This window comes from Sycon ciliatum, chromosome 3 (assembly GCF_964019385.1).
Source record: "Sycon ciliatum chromosome 3, ocSycCili1.1, whole genome shotgun sequence".
Taxonomy (NCBI): Eukaryota; Metazoa; Porifera; class Calcarea; order Leucosolenida; family Sycettidae; genus Sycon; species Sycon ciliatum.
The window spans coordinates 12,151,201-12,176,239 of record NC_088645.1 but is presented as its reverse complement, the minus strand read 5'-3'; the positions used below and the strand labels follow the sequence as shown (position 1 = coordinate 12,176,239).

General features: G+C 46.8%; 1 protein-coding gene across 2 annotated transcripts in view; it reads right to left on the bottom strand.

Annotated features, from left to right (window-relative positions):
- LOC135811451 (TNF receptor-associated factor 3-like) overlaps positions 1–24,868 on the bottom strand; it is a 38,866-nt gene extending 13,998 nt beyond the window's left edge. Inside the window, exons 1-4 of one of the 2 annotated variants that reach the window (XM_065324694.1) lie at positions 24,572–24,868; positions 5,438–5,653; positions 2,930–2,981; positions 2,169–2,273 (exon numbers count right to left, since the gene is read on the bottom strand). In XM_065324694.1, coding sequence (XP_065180766.1) covers positions 2,169–2,273; positions 2,930–2,981; positions 5,438–5,625 — 345 coding nt within the window. In that variant the 5' untranslated portion in view covers positions 5,626–5,653; positions 24,572–24,868. Of the gene's footprint in view, positions 1–2,168; positions 2,274–2,929; positions 2,982–5,437; positions 5,654–6,113; positions 6,500–24,571 lie in introns of those variants that run through there. The other variant, XM_065324693.1, reaches the window with a different exon arrangement.
- Between the last annotated feature and the right edge of the window lie 171 nt (positions 24,869–25,039).

Sequence of the window (25,039 nt, the reverse complement as noted above, 5' to 3'; positions counted from 1 at the left end):
ATGCAGCTGCGCATTGCCAGAACCTCAGCAGATAAGAAAAGACGACAGAGTGTCTCAGATGGAACTGGATCTTTCGCCAAGACCACCACCGCCGCCATCATCAAGTCCAGGTCAGTCAGAAAAACCGAAGCAAAAATGCAAAGCCCGAGTGAAGTGAAGCCACTGAAGCGAAGGAAAAATTCAAAAAGTACGCTCTCCGGCTAGACTTCGATCCGAGTCGATATTTTTTTACTTCGATAGGCGCTGTCGCGGCCTGTAGCGCGCGTCCATAATCCAAAATGGCGGCGCACGTGACGGGTGCTTTTAGTGGCAAGCTTTGAACCCTAAACTTAGAAGTTGGGACATCGGTGGTATTAGTCATGAAGTTGGTTGTTCCAACGAGGAACACATGCTTCTTGCCGAACTTGACACTTGACTAACTCACGACTGCCATCCGGAGCACACGAAGAGCACGTTGCACCTTCCACTCGGCAAACCTGCAAGAAAGCACCACTCCATGCTCAATACACAGTGCTTCAGGGAATTCACCTCTCATCAGTTGAGCTCGAGTAGGCTGAGGAAGAGTGTGCCTGAAAAGCACCATTTATATAGTGCTCTCCAGGCCAAACCATCACTAGGGATACAACCTTACAAAGACGCTTTGTTTCCAGCGACTAATACCGCCGAAGTCGCAACTTTTAAGTTCGTATTGTTGTCCCTCACAAGGACGTGCGACTAGCTGTTGGAGGTGGCAGCGGTGTGAATAGCTACTAGCTCTCAACGTCTGTTTACCACAACTGCGTGAGCGACTCTGACTCCCGCTGCTACCTGGTGCTTCACGAGGTATTTGTCGTGCTGGAAACAAAGCGTTTCTGTAAGGTTGTATCCCTAGTGATGGTATGGCCTGGAGAGCAGTATAAAAGTGGTTCTTTTCAGGCACAATCTACATGAGCCTACTCAAGCTCAACTGACGATGGGTGAATTCCCCGAAACACTGTGTAATGAGCAGGGAGTGGTGCTTTCTTGCAGGTTTGCCGAGTGAAAGGTGCGACTTGCTCCTCGTGTGCTCCGGATGGCAGTCATGAGTCAGTCAAGTGTCGATTTTGGCAAGAAGCGTGTGTTCCTCATTGGAACAACCAACTTCATAAACCTTAACATTTTTATTAAATCCGTCAGCGCCGAGCGAAGGGGGAACACACGTGTATGTGTGGCCGCTGCATCTTAGCTTCTGAAAAAGCGGCTGCGGAAGTGAAAAGCGTGACTATGCTGATACGTATGTAGATAAAAGTGTGGCCGCAGCCTATTAAAATTTACTCAGCATGTGCAAGTTCCGTGGCTTTTGGATGGACTGGGCGGACCACTTCAGGCGAAAAGTGGCGGTAAGACTGGGGTCATACTGGTTGTACCATGTGTGACACCAATGAACGGTGACCAAAAAGGGTGACTATCTGACTGTATATTATCAGATCTTTTACCTTGATGGACTGTTAGTCATAACTCGTAACAATTTGGTCCGTCTACTAATACAAAAAGGGGACTGTGTCTAATGTTGCCGAACATAGGAGGAGCTGTCTGCCAACCAACTACTACTTGAGTGGCTTCCAACTTCTTTCTGAAACATTCAAGAGTGTTTGGTTTTCGTGGTGTTTGGGATGCGTGCGCCTAAACTTCACATGTCCTACTCAAGCTCAACTGATAAGGCCTTAAGGGTTAAATACACCGAAACACTGTGTAAAGAACAGGGAATGGCACATTCCCTAATTACGGTAAATGGAAACTTTGAAATATTTCTCAGGTGCTGCGCAACGCAGTTGTAAGGCAGTCAAACGCCAGTCAATCAGCACAAGAGCAAACCCCGTGCAACAAAAGAAGATTCCACCTTCTTCTAGATGCTTCTGGATGCTTTCTGCACCCAAAAAGGAAAAGGAAAAACGGTCTGCTCCATATGTTGGAGCTCGCGCTTCTGCCAACTGGTCCGACACTTGACTGACTCATGACTCCGTCTGCAGCACACGAGATGCAGTCATGAATCAGTCAAGTGTCAAGTCAGTCGGCAGAAAGCACGAGCTCCGACGTATGGAGTAGACAATTTCTACACTAACGTCCGCAGATGTAGCAATGTTTTTTAACCCGAAAAGGAATTCTAGCAAATGACAAGCGAAAGTCATAATCTGAAAACTTGCTCCTACCATTAAATCTCGGAGTGCACCACTCCATAGACAGCCGTTGAGGTAGTTATCGCAGCGCACTCCCAGTGATAGGACCTCACGCTCACAGCACTTGTCCGCAAACGTCTGTGGTGGGGAAGACAGAGAGACGTACACACATGACCTCCTATTTGAGCACACATGCCATAGTAGAACACACAAGCCGGACTGATGCACAACAGACACCAGAAGCATTAAAGGGGAAGTATAGCCTTAAATCAATTTTTCACCATTTGTAATCTTCGGGGTGCCGAGTTGAATGGTCTTGGTCCGAGGAAGCTGAGACGCTCTCTTCCTCCTTTATTCCCAATCGAACTCGCCATGCACTTCCACCGTAACTGAGTGACTGCGCCCTACTATATGGGGATTTGTATGCAAAATGTCACAAAAGCGCCATATCGTTCTTATAAAAGTATGGATGAACGCGATTGGCCCATAGGTTGTAGTCTTAACTAAGTTAGCCTCTTAAAAAAACCTCGGCGGACCTCGGTCCTTTACTCGGCCTATATTTCCAATATACCTAGTAGACCTCGTCTTGGTCAATATCCTTTACATATAGGGTGCTTTCTCGCAAAGGTAATAGGCAGCAAAAAGATAAGGTGAGAATTGGACCCTTACCGTACCAAAATCAACTGTAGTCGAGTACAAATCTCAACAAGGCTATTTTAAACTACACTACCCTTGCCAATGGGTGCAGAGCAATGTCCTGCATGACACACCACAGCCCGAAGCCCTCAATTCACCTTGTCCACAGGTTCACCGTCCACAGGACAATGCGCATTCTCAACACCAGCACTGGACAAGAATTGGCAAACACCAGACCAAACAAAAATACTCACAACAGTACAAGCACTGACTCCATACAGGATAAAAAGCACGGAATCTTTCACACTGAGCCACCAAAACATCAAAGCGACCAGGTGAAGCATTTCTCTGAAAACAAGAATCTGAAAACCCGTGCTCGGTGCTTGTCGTGGAATTGACATTACACCTGAAAAAGATTGGTATTAGTGGGGTTTTGTATTCCGAAATTCGGCAAAAGATTCGGCACGTGGGACCAAGATCAAAAATGCGCTCGGAGATTTGGCATGTTTGTTCAGAAAAAGATCACTTTGCCGAAATAATTTTCGCAAGAATTTTCTTGTAGAAGAGCGCTAGCTCGTGATTTATTCAAAGGTTTCTTATCGCGACATGGCTTCGCAGGCGTCTTCGGCGACATCTGCATCGTCAGCTACCTCTGATTGCTCCTCTCTATTGCCTGTCTACTCCCTTTCGCTTTATCCTCTGTGTGGCTGAAAAGACCAGGCGATAGGATAAAATTTTAACCGGCTTGGAGTTGGTTCTTCCGAAGCTACTGACGAGGCAGATTTGACCCTCGACTCTTTGGGTGATCAAAAGTTCGGTGTACTTCCTCCACTAAGCTTAACTTCGTTGCATTTTTACAGTTCAGTCCAAAGCATTATAATGGCTATGAAAACGCTTTGCAAAGTGGAAAACAAAGCACCCTATGAGAGATAGTTATTTACAGATGTCACACAGCCCGTTTCAAAGCAGTCCACCTTCATTCCTCGTCTGAATTTGATGACGACTCAATCCTTGATGACATCAAGTCGGCATCCTCGCTGACTTTCGCCTCCAGCTCTGCCAGCTTTTGTCCTGCAGCCTTTACAAGTCTCCAGGACACGATTGGATCGTGGAGATCGTCAAGTTCTTGGTTCGAACTGTGAGCTTGACGACCTCCATGTCTGCGCTGGTAGTTGTTTTCTCTGCCGCTGAGACTCTTCAGAATGCCATGAAAAGAGCCATATGTACACAACAAAACGCTCCTCATCTTGGCAGCGGGGTACTCGTGCCAGCACGTTTCCACAGCCTGCAGAAGCTCCTTTCTGGTTATTTTCGCCACAAGTAACACGTCCTGCAGGCTGCGGAAGAACACCAAGGGGTCGATGTTGAGATCGGGACTTTGTGCCGGCTGAACAACCGGAATGTCGAACCCTTTTCCTTTCCCCTGCGCTGCAAACACACGTGCATTGATTTATTTTGGCTGTGTGCGGATGTGTACCATCGTGCTGGTACAACAGTGGCTGGCCGGCTTCTTTATGAATTTCGGGCACTTCTTCGAGCCACGCGGTCTTTCAAACGCTCATTTTCGCACTTCGGTGTCATACGCCTGGGTTGTGTTTTGGTGACATCCTGTCAAGAACCGGTTATGCTTCGCTTATTTGTTCAAGGACTCCACGCTTTTCTGAGGTTCAAAAGCCTGTCAGAACAATGGACGACACTGCGGCTACCCTATGTAAGGGATAGATCACTGACATGTTTGTCTAATGAAAACACATGATGTTCGACTTGCAAAACAAACGTTTGTAAGAAAATTCGACATCTGATGTTCGAGAAATGACCGAAGAACGCCGAACCGAAATTTGGAATGTAAAACCCCACTATTAACTTGCTGAATCGACTCTTTTCCTATATTCCAAACTGGCAAGAAGAATAACATAAGCTCTGCATGATGAGAGGTTAGACTCACCCATCGGTGTCACGCGAAATTACGCATCTATGAGCGACATCCACAGACCCGGCTGGGAGAGTACGCGTGTACTCGAGTCTCATCCTGAGCACGTTTTTTCTTCGCTTTTATTTCCAGCTCCAGTATAGCTGTATTTTTCATTGGAAAGCCGTCCTCGATTGCCGCGATGCCCGTCTCCAAAAAGAACTCCATCTTCGTCTAAAAAGGCTTGAAATACTCAATATTCAACCGAGTTTCGTCGTCTCAAGCTTTCTTAGATCGAATCATTTTTTTGTTGCAGTTGCAGGGCAGATCCCTGCCACTACTTCAACAGGGTTCCGCTTGAAAGTATGCCTGGAACAAGCCATATCGAAGTTGCAAGTTACCCCTCTCAGCAGGAAATTCGAAATTTCAATGGTGGAAGGTATACTACGAAGAGAATTAAAAAATGTATGTTTGGCCGTGCGATCCTTCAACCTACATCATTCAAACTTTGCAAGATGGTTCTGACCTACATGCTAGGCATGGAACCACAGGGTTTGATGTTATAGCTGACACACAAAGTGACACACATAGCACATTAGTGTGCACAGATACTAAATTAGTGGACGTTGTCATCTTTCCCACTGGTCTCAAATGCACTATGACGTGCTATTTCGCCTAACGTGTGCAACAGACATCCTTCACTAGATTAGTACAACACGGAAACATGTTTCGAAAGACACAACCTAAGATTACTCACATAGTGGGATTGATGCAAGTCTTGCAGAATCGATGTCCGCAGCTGGTCTGAACCGGTGTCTTCAGGGCCATGGTGCAGATCGGACATTGGTGAGCGGCGCGCAGTGGGTCGATAAAGAACACATCGTAACCGCCAGCACTGCTACCCATGATGTCGGCCATTACCTGACCGCGGCCCTCTTCCGCCATGTAGATTCTTGGGTGTTTCACTCAAGACCTTTAAAAAATAGAATAGAGAGAACAGACCAAAAAAACCCACAAAATGACAACAAAAAAGACGTCAGATTTGCTTTGCCATATAGCTGCCATTCGATGTACCTTGATTGCAGATTTGGAATTATGCAACAAGCTTGAACGGGAGGTGATGTGATATTGAGTCGCGTGATAACACATACAGTGTCACACATTGAGTGCGAGATTAGAAACATTGATATTATCACTTATGTGTTAAGTTAGAAGTCATCTTGCATTGTGTTCAGTTTATCATCAATGGAACAATAAATGAGTTCAGAGTCCGATCAGGACACAACAGGTACTAAACGAGTGCACGAAACGAAAACAGTCAACAGCAGAGAGGCTTGTATTACTATTTGGAAACTGAGCACAGTTGTCATTCCACTGACGGGGCAGAATAAAGAGAGGGCATTTTTTCTACCACGCAGCGACGCCACACTTACCCTGACGCGACGCAGCTTGGTCAAGCTTTTCAAAGCACGTGGTCGTAGCGCAGCGTGTCCTTGGGCCCTGGGGATCTTGAATGAGATCGCTGCGTGATTATCATAACGATATGCGCAAAGGCCCCTGAGGTTAGACTCCGCAGCTTTGCTAGAAGACAACACTCAGACACCCTGTGCTGTGCTGTCGTTCAGTCGCGTCAAACCGGGGACATTAGGAACTAGATCTTCCTGTCTATTATCCACAAATTTAGGTTCCTGCTACTCCGCAACCCGCAAAGAGTTCCGAAAGCAAAATCAGCGTCTACCATGCATGGTCTAACTGACCTACCACGATTTCAGCAGCAGCACCAGAAAGAAGCAGAATGGAGAGGAACGTAATAATAATTATGTACTCCAAGCAAGTAGATCTACTACTACTGTACTTGACTACATACATGTACTGTCATTGTACTTTTTTTGTAGTACTGGTACTTTTCTAAGCACTCGCAGACTCCATTGCAGCCATTCACACATTATAGGGTACCTCACTTCAAACTCTCCAACTACGGTCTCTTCGCTGCATATGTTCACTTCACTTCCAAAAAAAACAAATAATATTAGATATAAATTGAATGCACCAAATTGGTACTACTACATGTACTAGAATGAAGTAACACTGCAGTCTGCAGTTGTACTTATGCCATATTATTGCCAGGTGTGTCTTTACCACCGTATATCTACTACTATTGCTAGTACTATATCATTTGAGCAGAACAGTAAACATGGTAAATTTCATCATGTAACATTGTTTCGGACATACCGTTCTCTCTGGCCGATCTTCACCTTTACTTCAACTAGTTCCAGTAAAGGAACGCCAATTTTTGCATGCCAGACGCGAAAAAAAGACTGCATGCATGGGTACTAGTACTACTACCGGGTAGTACTCAGATCTACCATGTACCAGTTCAGTACCACACTCCACAGCTACTCAGCTGACACATGTACACATGTGACATGGCTGATGTAGTCTTTGTAGACCATACATGGTAAACACGCTGAGCCTGACGAGAAGCTAGACGCACGCGTTCTAGAACTACATACCGTATTATCTCTAATATAAGCACGGTCCTTTATTTTTTCAATGTACCTCCGCCCCGTGCTATTAATGGAGACGTTCCTTTATTGGAGACTGTTCCATTATTATTTCAACCCCATTTCAGAGGCATGTTGCCATGCCAAATTCATGTATGACACACACATTTCAGGGTTTTTTTTGCCGGTACAGATAGTGAATTTACACAGTGTGCTTATAATGGAGACTGAGCACTTTATTTTTTGAATGCCGCCCCAAGGTGTTCTATTATTGGAGACGTGCTATTATTGGAGACTGTGCTTATATTAGAGATAATACGGTATTAACATAGTCATTGTGTAGTACATGTACTACTACTAGTACTAGTAAAGTTTGCACGTCCGCTTTCCACCGAATGTACTTTTTTTGTTGAGAGGTCCTCCCGTCCTAGATCCTCTACACCAGTCCTGGTGATGACCATGATCAGATGATGACTGATGTCCTAGATAGGACATCACGGAACCCAACATGCCCCAGCATACATACTATGCTGTTCCCATAGTAATCGTGACACGTGACTCAAAACTTTGTGTCGCTTCCGAGGAAGATGAACATGTCGCACTCAAAACAAACGCAATCAGAGTGCGATGTCCTACACTTGTACTACTAGTACTAGTTGTAGATAGGACATCTCCCCCGACTGGCATCATGGTACAACCAGCTTTGGAAGTTTCGCATGTGCCAGGCCACCACCATGCAGGCATGCATGCCTGTGCTACCAGTACCAGGGTGGCTGATGCACATAATAATTATTATTATTATCAAGAGTACATAACCCCTTGGGGTTATGTACTCTTGATAATACTTACTAGTGTAGTATCCCTGCCCGACCAATACGGAAGTAGTACGGAACTAATACGGAGCTTTGCCTGATGTATAGTTAGTGTATCTCCGTATGTAAGCGTACGGCATCTGCTGCATAAAAGCAGCTGCGCTTTTCTGTTTTAATTAGATTAGATTAGATAGCAACGAAAGATAACTCGAAGAAGTAGTCAACCTCTAGGTGAGCACCGGAGAGATCTTGAATCTTATTTATTTTGCCGCTTCTTCTTTCACTAATAATTATATCTCAGGTGTGTACCTGAAAGTAGAATAAAAGTAATTCTTGTTGATTTCACCGCGCCTACCACTCGGCTACCCATTACATTGGTGGCAGCGGTGGGATTCGAACCCACGCCTCCGGAGAGACTGGAGTGTCATTCGTTGCTCGCTTTCATAGTAAGTTTCGGTCGCTGACCATGCTGACCGCTCTGATCTGGCGCTACTTGCCGCTAGCCTAGTGCTGGCAACTGAAATCCGACCGCCTGAGCGGTGCGCTCACATCGCAAATAATGCGAACCCACCGCTCAGGGGGTCGGATTTCAGTTGCCACCACTGTAGTACTGTGTACTCAGACTGTGTAGTACAATACTGCAGTATTGTTTTTATTCCATTTCTCATTTTTCATTCGTGTTGGGTTTAACTACTCACTGTACGGATACATGGTGATGATTGTGCTTTGCTTTGCCTGTAAAAGAGGCCTTCCAATTCCCTATCATACAAATTACCATTCTGCAGTCTACACTTCCCAGGGCAATCTCTCGTATACCGTAGATGTCTACGGATGACATCATTGTAGTTCTTTTTTTTTCTCTTGTATTATTATTATTTTTACATGTACTTTTTTAATGCAACCCAATTATTGTGGAAAGGTCACAACAATAAGAGACAAGATCAAAAGGAAAGCTTTACAATAATAGAATTACAGATGGAGCGGACTCGCTCCCTTCTATTTACACTGCAACGTTCGAACACATTTTTGTAGTTAAAACAACGTTTCGGCATATAGCCCTCATCAGGTTTGCAATGATGTGCACTCTACAAAGGAGCAGCAAATATACTGTGCTGTGCTGTGTTTGCGCCAAATGTGTCAGCTACAAAGGTGGCGAAAGGGATTGGTGATATATTAATATCCAGATACGATATATTCACAGTAGTGCCCAGCCAGCATTAGTGTTTACTTGCGGCCGCAAGTTGCGGATTTCAACAGCTTCTCGCAGTTTTCTGCTTGCTCTGTCGCCTGCCCTTGCCAGGACTGACACAGCCGAGAACACACTATCCGCAGCAGCTATACTCTCGCCAGAATGTTTGTCGCGCACGTGGTCACCCCATGGCTTATCGAGAGTGTGACGGCGTGCCTCGCCATTGTGCTCCCGAATTCTTGTTTCCAAGGAGCGTTCCGTCTCCCCTACATACGTTTCCCGGCACCATTTGCATTGCAATTCGTAGACTACATTCTTTGTCATACATACTCGTTCGCCTCCAGACTGACAGGTAATGCAAGGCCCTAGTGGACGTCCTCTTCGTCTTTTTCAGTAATGTTGGGCTCGTTTACGCATTTGGGTGGTAACAGCGCCGAACGGCACAGTTGACGCCTGAGGCTGCCCGAGTGCTCGTATACGACACGTACCGGCAACTTGTATTTCCGTATTGCTTTGTTCACATGGTGGTGTACTTCATCGGATTTGATCGGTAGTTTAAGGAAGGCAGAGCGGGGATTACCGCGTCGTCTACGCCGAGGTTTCCTGGCAGCTTCCCTTGCTTCCGATATGGTAATGTCTGGGTAGTTATGTATGCGCAGTTGTTTGCGTATTTTTTGTTCGCTCTCGGCTTGCATCATGGGGTTAGACGATAGTCGCTGTGCCCTTAGGAATTGAGATTGAGCGACGGCTAACTTGATGTGGTGAGGAACTGCCGATGAATAATCCACCAGTAGGCCACTACTGCATGCCTTCTGGAACAATTTGAATGACAGCTCTCCGGTTTGCCCAACCGCGATCGTTACGTCCATGTAGTCTATGCAGCCACTGTCACAACTTAATTCATGCGTGAATTTGATACGTTCGTGGCTGGCGTTGAATCTTTCTATGAGCTCCAGAGGGTGCTGCCTACCATGTGTCCATAGGATGATGATATCGTCGATGTATCGTCTGAACAGAATAGGTTGGAAGGGTGAGTCCTGAAGAAGTCGTGTCTCAATGGTGTGCATAAACAGGATGGCAAATGGAGGTGCCAGGTTGTTCCCCATAGCAACCCCATTTAGCTGGTGGTAGATCTGTCTGCCAAATCTGAAGTAGTTATGACTCAGAACAAACTTCAGTAGTGTCCTGACTTGGGTCACGCTCAGCCCGAGCATATCAACTCTGTTATAGTGTTGCTCTAGCACGTCACTAACGGCATTCACGCCCTCTTCGATCGGTATGCTGGGATACAAACCCACCACATCCATCGTAGCCAGAATCGTTCCAGTAGGTGCTTTAAGGCCAGGGTATATGGTGCGGATATTGTCTAGCGCGTCTTTGGTGTTGATGAGGTGCGATGGGACAAATGCAAGCAGTTGATGCAATATGCGTTCGAGAACCACCGAAATTCCTGTGACTGGACTGTCACAAGCAGAGACAACAGGTCGGAGGGGCAAATTTTGCTTGTGGTCCTTTGGAAGACCGTATATTTCCGGGAATCGTGTGTCATGAGGGAGTATTGCAGTCAGAAGATCAGGATCCATATTCGTGCATTGCTCTTCCAGTATGGATTTAACCTCTTTCTCATACGCAGTGATAGTTAGATCCACTTTTCTGTACATAGAGCTGTCAGACAGAAGTGCCTCTGCCTTCTCCAGGTAGAGTTCCTGTTTCATAGCTACTAGCTTCTTGCTCTTGTCGGATTGCTTTATCACTACACTGGGGTCATGACGAAGTTCTCTCAGTCCGTCGCGTTCCTCTTGCGTCATATTATGCTTGGGAGGTCTTTGTTTGCCATATGCTGCCAAAACTTCGTCCTTGAAGTTGGCCATCTTTCTTTCCCCATCCTGGCTCATTCTGGGCGGTTGCTTGAAGCCATGCTTTTTTAGCTTCCACAGCCTGCGATCACACTCGGTACCGGTATCGTGGTCGTCCTCTGGCTGGTCCACACCCTGAGGCCGCGCCTGCTGCCATCTCAAAGTGTAGGCCATCCGTTCTACGGAGGTGACCACTTCTGATTTCTCACGACTGGTTAACTTGCCCGTGGACGGTACAAAACCGGGTCCCAGTTCCAATACCCGTCTGGCATTGTCTGTTACACACGAGTCCATGACAAGCGTTCGCCGAGAACGCTCCATTCCCGTCCGGCCGGGACTACCCAGGGCTGTCCCACTCTGGTAGGACGACGCGGGCAAACATGCCTCATGCGCTTCCCTGGCATCTTCTTGGGCTTGAAGCCTAGACTGCTTCCATCGAAGCCTTGCATTGGTACGGATGCGCTCCTCCGTAACCACACAGCGCCGCAGGGCGCGAATACGCACGTAATCCTCCCTGGAAAACGACCAAAGCTGTTCGCAGAAGTACCGGCACTGTCTTGTACGGAAGTCCCTTTCTGCGCACTTGTCCTGTATTGCGTCGCTCAGAAGTCGGAGACAGTACTGGAAGCGTCTTTGCTGTCGAACACTCTTGTGCCTTGAGGCTGGAGGTGGCCGAACCGATTGCGTGATGAACCGTGGGGTGATACGCTCCCGCCGGCATTGAAGAAGAAACGACAACTGGCACTGGCTCCTCTGGAGTTTGCACCCCCATTGCAAGTATCGCCATGGTTCGGCGCTGTTACCACCCAAATGCGTAAACGAGCCCAACATTACTGAAAAAAGACGAAGAGGACGTACACTAGGGCCTTGCATTACCTGTCAGTCTGGAGGCGAACGAGTATGTATGACAAAGAATGTAGTCTACGAATTGCAATGCAAATGGTGCCGGGAAACGTATGTAGGGGAGACGGAACGCTCCTTGGAAACAAGAATTCGGGAGCACAATGGCGAGGCACGCCGTCGCACTCTGGATAAGCCATGGGGTGACCACGTGCGCGACAAACATTCTGGCGAGAGTATAGCTGCTGCGGATAGTGTGTTCTCGGCTGTGTCAGTCCTGGCAAGGGCAGGCGACAGAGCAAGCAGAAAACTGCGAGAAGCTGTTGAAATCCGCAACTTGCGGCCGCAAGTAAACACTAATGCTGGCTGGGCACTACTGTGAATATATCGTATCTGGATATTAATATATCACCAATCCCTTTCGCCACCTTTGTAGCTGACACATTTGGCGCAAGCACAGCACAGCACAGTATATTTGCTGCTCCTTTGTAGAGTGCACATCATTGCAAACCTGATGAGGGCTATATGCCGAAACGTTGTTTTAACTACGAAAATGTGTTCGAACGTTGCAGTGTAAATAGAAGGGAGCGAGTCCGCTCTATCTGTAATTCTGTATGAAACTGCAGGAGGCCTCACCGCTTCTAATCTCTTGGTTCTCCTCTTCTAGGAGCGAGGCGCCATGGCGATACTTGCAATGGGGGTGCAAACTCCAGAGGAGCCAGTGCCAGTTGTCGTTTCTTCTTCAATGCCGGCGGGAGCGTATCATCCCACGGTTCATCACGCAATCGGTTCGGCCACCTCCAGCCTCAAGGCACAAGAGTGTTCGACAGCAAAGACGCTTCCAGTACTGTCTCCGACTTCTGAGCGACGCAATACAGGACAAGTGCGCAGAAAGGGACTTCCGTACAAGACAGTGCCGGTACTTCTGCGAACAGCTTTGGTCGTTTTCCAGGGAGGATTACGTGCGTATTCGCGCCCTGCGGCGCTGTGTGGTTACGGAGGAGCGCATCCGTACCAATGCAAGGCTTCGATGGAAGCTGTCTAGGCTTCAAGCCGAAGAAGATGCCAGGGAAGCGCATGAGGCATGTTTGCCCGCGTCGTCCTACCAGAGTGGGACAGCCCTGGGTAGTCCCGGCCGGACGGGAATGAAGCATTCTCGGCGAACGCTTGTCATGGACTCGTGTGTAACAGACAATGCCAGACGGGTATTGGAACTGGGACCCGGTTTTGTACCGTCCACGGGCAAGTTAACCAGTCGTGAGAAATCAGAAGTGGTCACCTCCGTAGAACGGATGGCCTACACTTTGAGATGGCAGCAGGCGCGGCCTCAGGGTGTGGACCAGCCAGAGGACGACCACGATACCGGTACCGAGTGTGATCGCAGGCTGTGGAAGCTAAAGAAGCATGGCTTCAAGCAACCGCCCAGAATGAGCCAGGATGGGGAAAGAAAGATGGCCAACTTCAAGGACGAAGTTTTGGCAGCATATGGCAAACAAAGACCTCCCAAGCATAATATGACGCAAGAGGAACGCGACGGACTGAGAGAACTTCGTCATGACCCCAGTGTAGTGATAAAGCAATCCGACAAGAGCAAGAAGCTAGTAGCTATGAAACAGGAACTCTACCTGGAGAAGGCAGAGGCACTTCTGTCTGACAGCACTATGTACAGAAAAGTGGATCTATCCATACTGGAAGAGCAATGCACGAATATGGATCCTGATCTTCTGACTGCAATACTCCCTCATGACACACGATTCCCGGAACTATACGGTCTTCCAAAGGACCACAAGCAAAATTTGCCCCTCCGACCTGTTGTCTCTGCTTGTGACAGTCCAGTCACAGGAATTTCGGTGGTTCTCGAACGCATATTGCATCAACTGCTTGCATTTGTCCCATCGCACCTCATCAACACCAAAGACGCGCTAGACAATATCCGCACCATATACCCTGGCCTTAAAGCACCTACTGGAACGATTCTGGCTACGATGGATGTGGTGGGTTTGTATCCCAGCATACCGATCGAAGAGGGCGTGAATGCCGTTAGTGACGTGCTAGAGCAACACTATAACAGAGTTGATATGCTCGGGCTGAGCGTGACCCAAGTCAGGACACTACTGAAGTTTGTTCTGAGTCATAACTACTTCAGATTTGGCAGACAGATCTACCACCAGCTAAATGGGGTTGCTATGGGGAACAACCTGGCACCTCCATTTGCCATCCTGTTTATGCACACCATTGAGACACGACTTCTTCAGGACTCAACCTTCCAACCTATTCTGTTCAGACGATACATCGACGATATCATCATCCTATGGACACATGGTAGGCAGCGCCTTCTGGAGCTCATAGAAAGATTCAACGCCAGCCACGAACGTATCAAATTCACGCATGAATTAAGTTGTGACAGTGGCTGCATAGACTACATGGACGTAACTATCGCGGTTGGGCAAACCGGAGAGCTGTCATTCAAATTGTTCCAGAAGGCATGCAGTAGTGGCCTACTGGTGGATTATTCATCGGCAGTTCCTCACCACATCAAGTTAGCCGTCGCTCAATCTCAATTCCTAAGGGCACAGCGACTATCGTCTAACCCCATGATGCAAGCCGAGAGCGAACAAAAAATACACAAACAACTGCGCATAAATAACTACCCAGACAGTATCATATCGGAAGCAAGGGAAGCTGCCAGGAAACCTCGGCGTAGACGACGCGGTAATCCCCGCTCTGCCTTCCTTAAACTACCGATCAAGTCCGATGAAGTACACCACCATGTGAACAAAGCAATACGGAAATACAAGTTGCCGGTACGTGTCGTATACGAGCACTCGGGCAGCCTCAGGCGTCAACTGTGCCGTTCGGCGCTGTTACCACCCAAATGCGTAAACGAGCCCAACATTACTGAAAAAAGACGAAGAGGACGTCCACTAGGGCCTTGCATTACCTGTCAGTCTGGAGGCGAACGAGTATGTATGACAAAGAATGAAGTCTACGAATTGCAATGCAAATGGTGCCGGGAAACGTATGTAGGGGAGACGGAACGCTCCTTGGAAACAAGAATTCGGGAGCACAATGGCGAGGCACGCCGTCGCACTCTCGATAAGCCATGGGGTGACCACGTGCGCGACAAACATTCTGGCGAGAGTATAGCTGCTGCGGATAGTGTGTTCTCGGCTGTGTCAGTCCTGGCAAGGGCAGGCGACAGAGCAAGCAGAAAACTTCGAGAAGCTGTTGAAATCCGCAACTTGCGGCCGCAAGTAAACACTAATGCTGGCTGGGCACTACTGTGAATATATCGTATCTGGATATTAATATATCACCAATCCCTTTCGCCACCTTTGTAGCTGACACATTTGGCGCAAGCACAGCACAGCACAGTATATTTGCTGCTCCTTTGTAGAGTGCACATCATTGCAAACCTGATGAGGGCTATATGCCGAAACGTTGTTTTAACTACGAAAATGTGTTCGAACGTTGCAGTGTAAATAGAAGGGAGCGAGTCCGCTCCATCTGTAATCTTTACTTATAAAAGAGAGGCACCTGTGACGTGTGTCTGTGTGTGTGTCACGCTCCTTATAAAGAAGAGGCACCTGTGACGTGTGTTTTTGTGTCACGCTGAAGCGCTGCGGAGCAGCGCTGCCCTGAGCACGCGAAGCGTGCGAACAGTGTAGCACAGTGTAGCTAGCGGCCGCAGAAGCACTGAGCACGCGAAGGGTGCGAATCGTGTAGCTAGCGGAAGCAGCCACAGAAGCACTGAGCACGCGAAGCGTTCGAATCGTGTAGCCACCACCACGCGCTGAGCACGCGAAGCGTGTGAACAGTGTAGCCTGTAGGTACGGTGGCATGGTAGCGCTTATACTTATAGCAGACACGATCAGTACGAGTATATAGCAGTAGCAGCCGCGCGCAGAAGCACTGAGCACGCGAAGCGTGCGAATCATGTAGCCACCTAGCCTAGGCCATAGGTAGCACTAGCAGCCGCACAAGCGCTGCGGACCACGTGAACCGTTCTCTGCAAATAGAAACATCTGCAACAAAAGGATACAAAAGATCTGCACTGACTGCACTCTGCATCTGATCTGCAGTGAAGAGCGCATCGCACTTTTGTTCGTAAGTTTATGAATTTTTTGAGCCGCTTCATCCGCCACCAGGTGATGGACAACCCTGACCAGCCTCCCGAAGGCGTAACAGACGTCCCTCTTTCTCCTTCCAACGATGAAGTACCTCCCTCACCAGGACTTCAGCGGTCTGGCCACCACCACGTGCTGAGCACGTGTGCTGTTCATGTACTTGCTTCACCCGCATGCCACATTCGGCCAGGCAACGCTGGCGGGGGTGCTGCTAGTTCTGTATGAAACTGCAGGAGGCCTCACCGCTTCTAATCCCTTTACAATAATAATAATAATAAAACGTAGCCTGTAAATCATGGTAGTTCTGCTACATGTATCTAACACTGCGTACAGATTGAGTAACACTACGTACATGTACATTGTACATGACATACTACGATACTACATGTACATGTGACTCGGACAAGGTAGAAATGGTCCTGGAACGTTAGCTGCATGACATCATTAATTTTTGAGATACTGTAGCCATTATAATTATTATGAGCAAAACAGAAAAAATAATGATCCTCTGTTCAAATGTCATAATTATCATAATATGCAGAGGCCCACTCGCTGGTACCATATGCATAGTTAGATTCAGTTAGATTCAGATTTGTTCAGCTACAGTACTCTACACACCCTCATATACATGTACATTGTAGGACTTCTACATCAGTCGCCATGGATACAATGTCTCCTGAAACTCAGTCACAGTACACGTGTACGTTGTTTCTTCTTCACTGGTCGTACATGTACATGTACATGACATTGTACATGTACAGTATAACAGTTTGTAAAGTTGGCGAACGTCACATTAACTACACACAAGTCACCATTTATAGGCACCGGCGGATTATGCCAGCATAATTATTGGCATAATTTGGTGGTTGAAAATTTGGAGCATAATTTGGCATCCTCTCGGAGGTAGGAGCATAACTACACGATTATACCACAGTTCTAGTATGTAGTCTATACAATTGTGTACAATGCACCTGATCAGTGCTGGTGGTCTGCATGGCAAATGGTTCGGAAGTCATGCAGATAGTGTTTTCAATGAAAAGCAGGGTAGAAATCATGGCAATACATTATTGTATGCTCGAACTCGTCTTCTTCAAAGTTCTTTCTCACACTGTACTGACACAGTACATGTAGCAGAAGATGCCGCGGGGTGAATCAGCCTTCATCAGGTATCCCGGGGTGGACGAGATAGTGGCGGGTAGTCCACAAAACTCCGTGTACATAATTGTACATTACATTATTATTTTGTACATTATGCTTGTGAAGTCACGACCAGTCTGGATTTTAGCAGCCATGATATGACTGCAGGCTACGGATATTGCTCTAAATAATGTATAGTTGATGTTCGGTCATGACTCGGATGTAGTAGTAGTACTTGTAGTAGTAGTATTTTATTTATAGTGGAAAAACCCAAACAGGTAGATGCCTAATAACAATCACCCCGGGACCCACTGTGTAGGGTGGAGGAGGAGGGGAGACATGGCTAATGGTAAATAGTGGCGGCGAAATAGAGCAGTTCCAGCACAGCTACAGAAACATGGGCGTAAAGCTAAAAGCAGGCAAGGATGTGTTGCAAAGCGCTTGACTTGATGGAAGGAGAAGTGGAGCTACGGGAGAGATGAGCTGATTATTCGCAGGGTGAGGCCAAGGGTGACATCGGATGGACGAGTATGATGATTACGAAGACAGTTGAACATGATAATTTTCAAAGGTAACTCAAACTAATTTGGCAATGAAATAATATTTACTGAAGTACAAAGGAAATCAAGTAATGAATAGAAGAAGTAATGTTTTCTCTTTTCCATGTTGACCTCTTACGTGCATGGGCACCTTGGTGTGGGGATACTCATGTACTTTGTTGTACTTACATGTATGGCCACTTGCAACTTGCAAGTACGAAAAAAGGGCAAAATTTCCCGAACTTTGAGGCTCCATAAGTACAACAAAGTGAATATTATATCCCCGGGTGCCAAAGCATAATATGAGGATTTTACGAGCATAATGCGAGAATCCATGAAAGTATAATTCCTTGATTTGATGCTCGCAAAATCCTCGTATTATGCTTTGGCACGCGCGGATACATATCCACTTTGTTGTACTTATGGAGCCTCAAAGTTCGGGAAATCGTGCCTTTTCGTACTTGCAAGTGGCCATAAAGGCCCATAAGTACAACAAAATACATGAGTATCCCCAATATCCCCATACCAAGGTGTCCATGCATGTAAGAGGTCAACATGGAAAAGAGAAAACAATACTTCTTCTATTCATTCGTTGACTTCTTTTGTAAAAAGATTTTTTCATTGCCAAATTAGTTTGAGTTACCTTTGAAGATTATCATCACGGTTCAATTGTCCTCGCAATCATCATACTCGTCCTACCGATGTCAACCTCACCCTGCGATCAATCAGCTCATCTCTCCCGTAGCTCCACCTCTATTTCCATCATGACCGAACATCAACTTTACCTCAATTTGTTTAATTATTAGAACAATATCCATAGCCTGCGCAGTCATGGCTGCTAAAATCCAGAGGTCATGACTTCGTGACATGCGTAATATACATGTACATGTACATGTTTTTGCGGACTACCCGTCCCTATCTCGTTTGCCCCGGGATACCTGACCAAGGCTGATTCACTCGCATCTTCTGCTACTGTATCAGTGTGAGAAAGAACTTTGAACAAGACGAGTTCGAGCATACAATAATGTATTGCCATGATTTGAATTTTCTACCCTGCTTTTCATTGAAAACACGATCTGCATGACCTCCGAACCCCTTACCATGCAGACCACCAGCACTAATCATGTGCATTGTACCCAATTGTGTAGCCTACATAGAACTGTAGTACAATCCGATGTAGTTATGCTCCTACCTCGGCAAGGATGCCAATTATGCTCCAAATTTTTCCCCACCAAATTATGCCAATAATTATGCCGGCAAAATCCTCTGGTGCCTACACAACGGGCAAATCTCTCTACATGCATATGGTGTGAGGCGCTGCAAGCAGAAACACTACGCAGGGGAGTGCAGAGGGCCATGCGGCGAGGTTGATGATGCTCTACCCTCGCCCCTCCATCAGCATGTTACTCTGCGAACAAACGGCCGCAAGAAGGAGAACAAGTAACAAAGGCCGAGGAGCACAGTGACATGGGTCTCAATTGGAAACTGTCAAATCCAAACCCAGCTTTGGACCTGGATCGCATCATGGCATGCGCCCAAACAGGCGTGTGTTGGTCATCTGATGAACGTTTGACAAGACCAGCACTCATTCAGTCTTGGCAGAGCTAGAGGTCGCCCTGAGATTAATCAATGCCAGCTTTGACAACACTCAACAGGTACCAAATAGACGCGCTGCGGCCATGTGGCTGTCTTGCCCTCTCGCTCGCCACCTCACCGCATTCTATCATCGGGAGAATAGACTGCACGATTTTGAAGACGACCGTCACATCAAGCCTGGTGAAGTCCGCTGGACTCATGGTGGTCTGCAGCTGCTATCCACTTGTGCCAACACATCTTTTTTATTGCAGTAGAATGAACAGCTAGGACAATCTCAGCTATCAGAAGTCAGTCTAGCTGACATCAAGAACGATCGTCCGTTCTTGTCCTTCGCTCGGATTCCATGATCGCAGCATGGAGGACGCGAGCTTGTTGTCAAAGGCCAAATCGCGCTAACTGCGGCTACCCTGGAGTTGGGCCTCTTCCGCCTCTGGCTAAATCGTGCGAGCGCTCCTGTCCTCAGCAAATCGGTTGCCTGGATTCCAATGTCATCGTCCCCTGATGCATTCGCAGTACATGTACTTCGAGTACGTACAGAGAGGAAATGTCCATTTACATTGTACAATGTAGCTAGCGGAGAGGGCTCAACACGTAGAGCACTAGTAGTAGTACATGTCAATGTACATGTAGATCGCGCGCCGGGCCGAAGCGGACTTGTGGGTGGCCGTCTGAAGCCAGCACTGTTGGCGTGGTGCCATCGACAAGATAACACCTGATATGAACTAAACCGCAGCCGGCAAACAATTTCAGCATTTGAATTATTGTGAGCCAGAAGTGTTCACGTTCAGCCAGTGTAGTAAACAGCTATGTACAATGTACATTTGTACGTGTCAGCTACGATGATGAACAATTTCATGCAGTGTGCAAGAAACGAACAATGCAAGAACATGCCCGGAGCAAGAACAAGGAAATCAGGAAAGGACTTCGTGTTGGGGAACTTCCCCTCAGTGACAATAATAATATATTATTAATAGTAGACCTGTCCGCGCCTTGACCCATGACTCTAGATGGCAGGCCCATGGCAGTCTTTATGGAATACATGTAAATAGTCCATGCCTTTTTCGCGTGTAGAGCTAAGGTGTGTCGCGGGCATGCATGCAGCAGACGGTACTTGTACAATGTGTACTTCTAAGTATGTGCATGTAAATTTAATGTATAACTATTGTACTGAATCTCGTACATACCCGAGGTCACAAAGGTTAGAACTGCACGCCAATGTTACATGTACATGTTGGTACCGTTACTGACGTTTCCGTTTGTTTTCTTGCCCTAAGTTCTCCTGGCATGGTGTTCGTGCTGTTAGTTTGGCAAAGATTTCGGATCATACAAGTATTGTACAAACATGTGTCGCAAGGGCAGAAGAGAACAGAGACAACCGCCTAGGTCATTGTTGTAACGCTGCGCTTCACGCACATGGCAAAGCTAAGGCAACCCTCAGACAACTGATAACCTGTACATCGCTTGGGTCCACAGTTATACCCAGGCAGGTAGCAAAGCTGTGTAATGTACAGATTTTAACAAACCATGCGTTTCCTTGGAGGGACGTGTACATGTAAACGGTTGAGCAATATTTTCATAAAATATAACAATTCCGTTGCTGCTGCTCACACCATGCTCTCAAGTCAAAGCAAGCTAACAGCTCTTTTCTTCTGACTCCCACAATTGTCCTTCGGCGGATAATGCCTGCATCGAAACCGGCCGAATTTGGTACTTCTCTGGAATGTTCCTGCATGTTTCGTACATGTACATGCAAAAGGCACAAGGGAGTTTTACAGAGTTCGTCGTAACTCCGACTCTGAGTGTCGTGCACAATGGAATCATCAGGCGATTTGTGATATACATGTATTCCTCGGGACTTGACCAATATAAAGGATAGTTTGGTGATAGTGGGGGTATTGATTCAGCGCGGAAATATGGCCGTGATGGTGGTGTGGATGGTCACTTGGGTGAGGAACCTACAATGTACATGTATTGGGGGGGGGGGGGGGGTGTACAATCATGTACATGTAGATCGCGAGTGTAGAAGTGGAAGGCGGGAGTTTGTAGACAGTAAACAGAAATCATTTTTAAGGCAACATACTCAATAAAAGGATGAACAACAAATGTTACGAGTTATGACCAAATGTCCACCAATGTACACGTAATCAGATCTTTATTATACAGTCAGCTAGTGCGGCAGCATGGCACAAAACTGGTAAGTATTACGGAGACATTCGACGACTTGACACATGGCTCCAGCATATCTAAGTAAAAAAACCCATCAACCTTCCAACTTAGGAAAGGTTCCAAAGAGGGGACGGAAAGCACAACGAAGATGAGACAGGAGTAGTGAGACACTCAACGACTCGACACGTACACTTACATGCACCTCTAACACATCTACGAGGCGCAAACCGACAACCTTCCAATTTAGAACGCTCAGGTACGGAAAGGTCCAAAGAAAGGACTTGTTTAATTACGGTATTTTACTACTCCAGGGAGGACAGCCTGGAACAACTCTGTTTTACTCCATAGGTTTTACTAGTCCCTGATGGCAACAATTGTCATTTGGTGGAAACAAGTTGATGACCGGCTAGCTACTTGTGATCGCAAGCTTGTGCGTGAAACTCGGAGTCACAACACAATCGTCCTCCTCTTCCTGTTGCTGATATTCAATTCCCCGTTGTTCTGTCACCAGATTTAGTGCGATGTGCCTGTTCAGGTGCATCACTATCCTCTCGTACACGGCCCTTTGTACTGCTCGTAGTCGTAACTAAACTACTCGTAGCCAAAAATCTCTTGTACGAACTCGGGTGCCTAGGAAAGTAGTACAATCATGTAGATGTACATGTAGTTAGTTACATCATTGTACTTCTTGCACCTTCCAGACTCCAGAGTGTGTAGAATAGTACACACTGCATTGCACAATACAAAGATCACACAGCAATGAAGCAAACGAAATTCATCTTTTTCTACTGCTACTCGGAGTTTCGTGTGAAATTTCCCATTTCGCTAGCAATGGTACATGGTCATTGTGACGGGAAGTGGGAGTTGTGCTAGGAACTGAGAGCCAGTAGATAACAGTGTTATACACTGTTGAATATATCGAAGCATGAAGCTCCGATGCGCAACACTCATCAGACAGCATTGTAGAGTACGTGTAGTCAATTCCAGGATCCGCATGCCTGGCCTTTTGTTGCGCGCCCTTTTGTCAATTCTCATCCACGTATGTGCATGGTGTGGTAACATCCAGCTGTTTGACTTCATCACTCATCAGAGATGACAGGTCTTTTGTCCAGCGTGCTCCACCGCCGCTGGCAGAGTGTGACTGCGCGTCATCAGCTGCTAGCAATCATGAATTCAATGGTCTCCTTCCTGCCGCTTTCAGGAGACAACGCTAGGATAAAGTGAGATTACTTCTCGCCAGTGCTCGAACACATTAATTCTCCTAGGCAGAAGTCCTAGTTTGGGTTTTCCTGATGCTCCATGTTGAGGTCTTTGTCTGAATGCAATACAATGGCCAATGGCAAGCTGCTTCCAACTTACCTACATGTAGGCTATTGACGCACCTGACTATCAGACCTTTTCAGCAAAACATCGCCACCCCTCATATCCAGGCATGACGCCTTTTTTCTGCTGCGCTAACTAATTACTGGCCACACTTGCTTTTCTCTCTCCTCTCCCGTACCCTTTAGCACATACCACTAGCATCTCCATTGGTGTCTGACGATTGGCGAAGAGTTTAGCAACCTAGAGTGTATTCATTTTGTTGTGTGTGTGTGGGAGGGAGGGGGGGGGGGGTCAAGGTGAAGCATTACATTTTTTTACTCTTTCACCAGTCATTGTCAGCACAGTTCTACATGCACATTGTGAGTGGGGATTGCTGATGGCCTACATACAGTGCAGTCATTCAGGGCGGACGAGAATGACAGATGCTTGTTGGGTACGGTGATGTTTTCAGAGTGGAGGAGAATGACAGAATGTGTCATTCTCCTCCACTCTGAAAACATCTGATGTTTGTTGGGTACGGACAGTAGAAAACAAGTTAACTATCCAATAGTATCCATGCATATCCTGATTATTCGCCTTTCTGATGGTAGTAGCAGATTTTCTTGTGACCAGACGACACTTGCAGACACCAGCACAAGCACTGCACCCGTTACACTCCACAACAGGTAGAAGTTGCTCCTGACTAGCCTTGATCCTTGCATTACGATATCGGGTACTCATCAGAAAAGAGGCAGATATTGAATGAAATGGGCTGACCTACATGTACATGAAATTGTTTTATAGGAGATATTGGCGCAATGTGTGTACACTAAACGAAATATCATGTGTGACAAATCAACACGAATGGAATAGTGTAGAACGGAGGTGTTTATTCTTGATGCATGAGCTTGTAAAGTTAGTTCTCGGAAACAGGTACGTGTACAAGTCATGTACAATGTACATGTAGCTAAGGAAGAATCCCTCGAGAACGCAACATACAGCAAGTGTTTGTTCCAACGAAGTAGTACAATCATACATGTACAAGTAAGTGCAGGGGAGACATCAACAGTAGTAAGCATTGCCCTCGATCCTTGCAACAGAGCTCTAAGTAGCTTTCCCTATCAACCAGAAGTAAACTTGCCGTCTTGGGAATGAAGAACCTACTTGTAGCAGTTCCTGAAACAGTCGGTGCCTAGCTCTTTTCGTCGCAGTGCGACCCCGCACCAGAGCCAGACAACTTGAACTGCGATTCCGACGTGTTTGATTAGGTGAGCCAGAGTATCGCGCTTTCAGAACTCGATATACACTCAACTTCACGGTTTGCTGGTGAATCTGCAGCCTACTGCAACTACTTCCTGACTAGAGACACCCACATACGGTATTTATAGCCAGTGCCTCTGCGCTACAAAATTAATAGTGAAAGTAAACGGCTTTGGCATGATATGGCTCGTGTCTATCTTCAGCAATTACCTTATGAAAACACACGTATATCGACGAGTTTCCCAAGCTCATTAATTCGTAGCAAGAAAGCGGTAAGATCCAGTCTCAACACGAAGCGCCGCTGTAAACGAATGCGATCATTTAGCACAAACGCAAATTTCATCATCCACATCAACCTAATGTCAGAGAAACGAGACCAAGCCGGGAGATCATGCAAAAATGCCGGTATTCGCCTGTAAGCAGACAGTTGTGTACATTTGAAAATGAACTACTGTAGTATTACAGTACGACACTCCCCAGTGTCAAGCCACAAATAGGAAAGACTTCCTTAACTGGCGATTGTAAACAAAACTCGACTAGAGCTTTCAGCATGGTTCTCTTACCTTTACTAGCAAGATTAGGAAGGACTTTGCCAGAGCGCCGTGCACAGTAGAACTCCACACGCAGACACGGCGTAGACAATGAAGACCTGTACAACAGCTTAGGTGTGAGTTGAGTAAAAAATAGGAGTCGATTGTGTCGCCAATAAGCGGCTGTCGGAGTGCAAGGCGCGTTGCTCGGGTGGTAATGGTGGCGACATCGACCTGTTCTTCGTCAAGCCTTCACCCGCAAACTGACTCAGCACCTTGTGAAACTTTATATTTCGCTACCTTACCCAATGCCTTCCGCTACTCTTATGTTCCCTGACTTATTATGACCGCCAACTCAACACGGCGAGATCCAGCAGGTCGTGGGCCACCACGCACGTCACGCGCCAAAGAAAAGCAGGAACTACAGCCATACAGTAACCTTTCTGGCATGAGTATCTACTGTACATGTGGCCTTCTATGGCCTGGATTCTGCATTCATGG